Raw genomic sequence first — 3010 nt, 5'->3', positions numbered from 1 at the left:
AGCGATCCATTAAACTCTTGAATTCTTTAAAAAAAAACCATTTTAATGGGAAGGGAAGAGTGAATAAATTAGTTGCTAGTAGTTTATCATTATCTTAAGCAAGAACCTTTCAAAGCCATTAGGTGTTTCTTTCTGCTTTTAAAGAGCATGGACTATCTTTGTGAGGGGTAGGGGCATTAAAAGATAGGTGAGGTGTGTCCTGGAATACCTGCTAACAGTTTACCAATATATTTTCTTAAGATGTCTTATGAAGTTAATGAGTGCCGAAAAATTGAGACCCTTGAAAATTTGGACCTGGATTTTGATGGTGATGTCACAGAACTTGAAACTTTTGGAGTAAACACCACCAAACCGTCAAAGTCACCAAGTCCAGTAAGCACTTCCACAGCACCCAACACAACAGATATTCCCACGGCTCCCAGCACAGCAACCACATCTGTGGTACCAACCGCACCAGACATTTCTGCTCATTCCAGAAGTTTATCTCAGATTCTGATGGAACAGTTGCAAAAGGAGAAACAGCTGGTGACTGGCATGGATGGTGGCCCTGAAGAGTGCAAAAATAATGATCAGGGATTTGTACCATGTGGTGAAAGGGCATCAAATTCTGACAAGTTTTTGGGGCAGGATAATGACTTGAAAACATCTGATTCCTTACAGTTAGAAAGTTCTACAGAAATTGAAACCTCTCCTAAAAATGATTTGGCTACTGATATGGTATATGCCCCTGAAAAACGAAATGTTCTAGAGAACTCAGACAGTTCAAAGGAAAAGGCTGTTACCTCAGAAGCAGTAAGAAGTGAAGATGTAATTCTTTGCAATAGTGATACAGATGAAGACTGTTTAATCATTGATACAGAGTGTCAAAATAATAGTAATGGAAAGACAACCGATATGAATTCTAATTTAAGTTCTAAACCAGCTAGCCCCAATTCTTCTTCAGCACAGCCTTCTGTAGGAAACCAGACTAATGCTACTTGTAGTCCTGAGGAGTCATGTGTTTTAAAAAAACCTATCAAACGGGTATATAAAAAATTTGATCCAGTTGGAGAAATTTTAAAAATGCAGGATGAACTCCTAAAGCCAATTTCCAGAAAAATACCGGAATTGCCCTTAATGAATTTGGAAAATTCTAAACAGCCTCCTGCTTTGGAGCAATCCTCTGCTCCTTCAGATGCCTCTAGTTGGCCAAAATCTGTATGGCCTTCTGCGTTTCAGAAGCCAAAAGGACGTAAGTAAATATTTACAAAGACTTTTATGTTAAGTGTTTTGCCTCTTCCTTATCCTTGGGTTTTTCTCCTTTATTCCCTCACTTTCTCTTTGTTATGACCTGTCTTATAATATTTACATGGTCATTGATATTTCATTTTTCAATGTACTGATCAGTGTATCAGCTTCCAGAATCTTCTCTATAAATATGTGTGCGAAGTTGTATGGATTTTTGTAACCTGTGTTTATCCAACCTGCACAGTGGCTATTGTAGCTACAGGTAATATGACTCACTGAACTGATGAAGGGGAAGTGATCAAAAATAATCATAAACATTTATAAGTCCAAAATTTACTAATTCATGGTGTTGGACTCTAGTTTTATACTTTTTCACTTTCTGAGATAGATATAAAACTGCACCTCAGCTCTGCCTAGATTAGAAAAAACATTACTTTTTTAAAACTTTTTTCTTCTTCATATGTTGTCTTACGAATTTAAAAACTTTGCCTAGGTTTAGTGAAGGTTGTAATTAAAGCTTTGTCCTCACCTCTTGGCTGCAGTTCCAGTAAAAGTAATAGTGTAAATGTTCAACTCAGAGAAAATAGAAAGTTGAAGTTGATAGAAACGTAAAACTAGATAATTGAATTGTTTTATCTTGAATTTGATGGATAAAGAGCTAATGTATTTTAAAATAAAAATGAGAAATATAATTATTTTTAAAGGATTGCCGTATGAACTACAGGACTATGTTGAAGATACATCAGAATATGTAGCTCCCCAGGAAGGAAATTTTGTTTACAAGTTATTTAGCCTGCAAGACCTGTTGTTACTTGTGCGATGCAGTGTCCAGAGGATAGAGACCAGACCACGTTCTAAAAAGCGGAAGAAAATCAGAAGAGTAAGTTGTTACTTGGGGAATTAGGATGTGGTAGTATAAGTAGATAATCAGCAGATATTTAGCATGCCATTGTTATGAAGTTTAATTTTAAATTGTTGATCACTATTGGAATTTTTCCAGGTTGAGCTGGGGCTTTTTGTTTGTTGTTTTTGTTTTTTTAGTAAAATACTGAAAACACTTTTAATAAGGGGAAGTGGAAAGTGTTAAATATAAAATTCTTGAATGCCCGTAACATTCTTACATGGAATTTATAAACTTAATGAAAAATGGCACCATCGTAGATTTGACCTGGACTGGCACATATATTCCTGGTTTCTGTAAATTTGGAAGTCCACTGTGACATATTAGTCCCTTTTTTTCTTTCTTTGGGGATCTTCTTTGTTCATTGTAGAAAGTCCAGGTTTTCAAAAGTGGGCTTTCACACTAATTTGAAGTCTTCCCAGAATTGTTAGAAGACCAGATTTTTTCCTTTCTTTTTCCCCTGTTCTTTTTTGGGGGGGTGGGGATTGATATAAAAAATTTTTTTCAGTTAAAAAGTTCTTGTTACAGTTTGAGTAATTGGTTCTTTAAACAGTTTTCCGTATTTGATGTTTGAAGTTCTCATTCAGATTAGTTTGATTTTTGTGTGTGTGACCACTGAATTCTGGTAAATAAAGAGGAGCCTCTATATTATAACTGATTATAGTGATGTCTTTCCTTTCGCTTTTACTTAAGATAATTTTTTCTGTTGTGTACATTTGTCATTGTGTATTTATTTATATTTATATTTTTATATTATTATTTTTTTAAATTTTGGTGTCTCTTTGCTCCCTAACCTACTACCAGATAAGAATCCTCAGTGAGGGGGCGCCTGGGTGGCACAGCGGTTAAGCGTCTGCCTTTGGCTCAGGGCGTGATCCCAGC

General features: G+C 35.6%; 1 protein-coding gene across 1 annotated transcript; it reads left to right on the top strand.

The window, feature by feature from the left end:
- Positions 1-69: 69 nt before the first annotated feature.
- LOC117800569 (little elongation complex subunit 2-like) lies at positions 70-2934 on the top strand. The gene is made up of 2 exons (XM_034653119.1): positions 70-1231; positions 1932-2934. Exons 1-2 carry the CDS (start codon positions 241-243, stop codon positions 2129-2131), a joined length of 1191 nt encoding a protein of 396 aa, XP_034509010.1. The 5' UTR covers positions 70-240; the 3' UTR covers positions 2132-2934.
- Positions 2935-3010: the final 76 nt, after the last annotated feature.

This window comes from Ailuropoda melanoleuca, unplaced genomic scaffold (assembly GCF_002007445.2).
Source record: "Ailuropoda melanoleuca isolate Jingjing unplaced genomic scaffold, ASM200744v2 unplaced-scaffold72625, whole genome shotgun sequence".
In the NCBI taxonomy this organism is placed as follows: domain Eukaryota; kingdom Metazoa; phylum Chordata; class Mammalia; order Carnivora; family Ursidae; genus Ailuropoda; species Ailuropoda melanoleuca.
Note: the sequence above shows the minus strand (reverse complement) of the source record. Positions and strands in the feature narration are given on the sequence as shown.

Excerpts from the sequence above, each read along its gene's own strand:
- LOC117800569 (XM_034653119.1), top strand. The coding sequence starts at position 241 with ATGTCTTATGAAGTTAATGAGTGCCGAAAAATTGAGACCCTTGAAAAT. Across the intron at positions 1,232-1,931 it reads GTTTCAGAAGCCAAAAGGAC|GATTGCCGTATGAACTACAG; the intron begins GTAAGTAAATAT and ends TTATTTTTAAAG.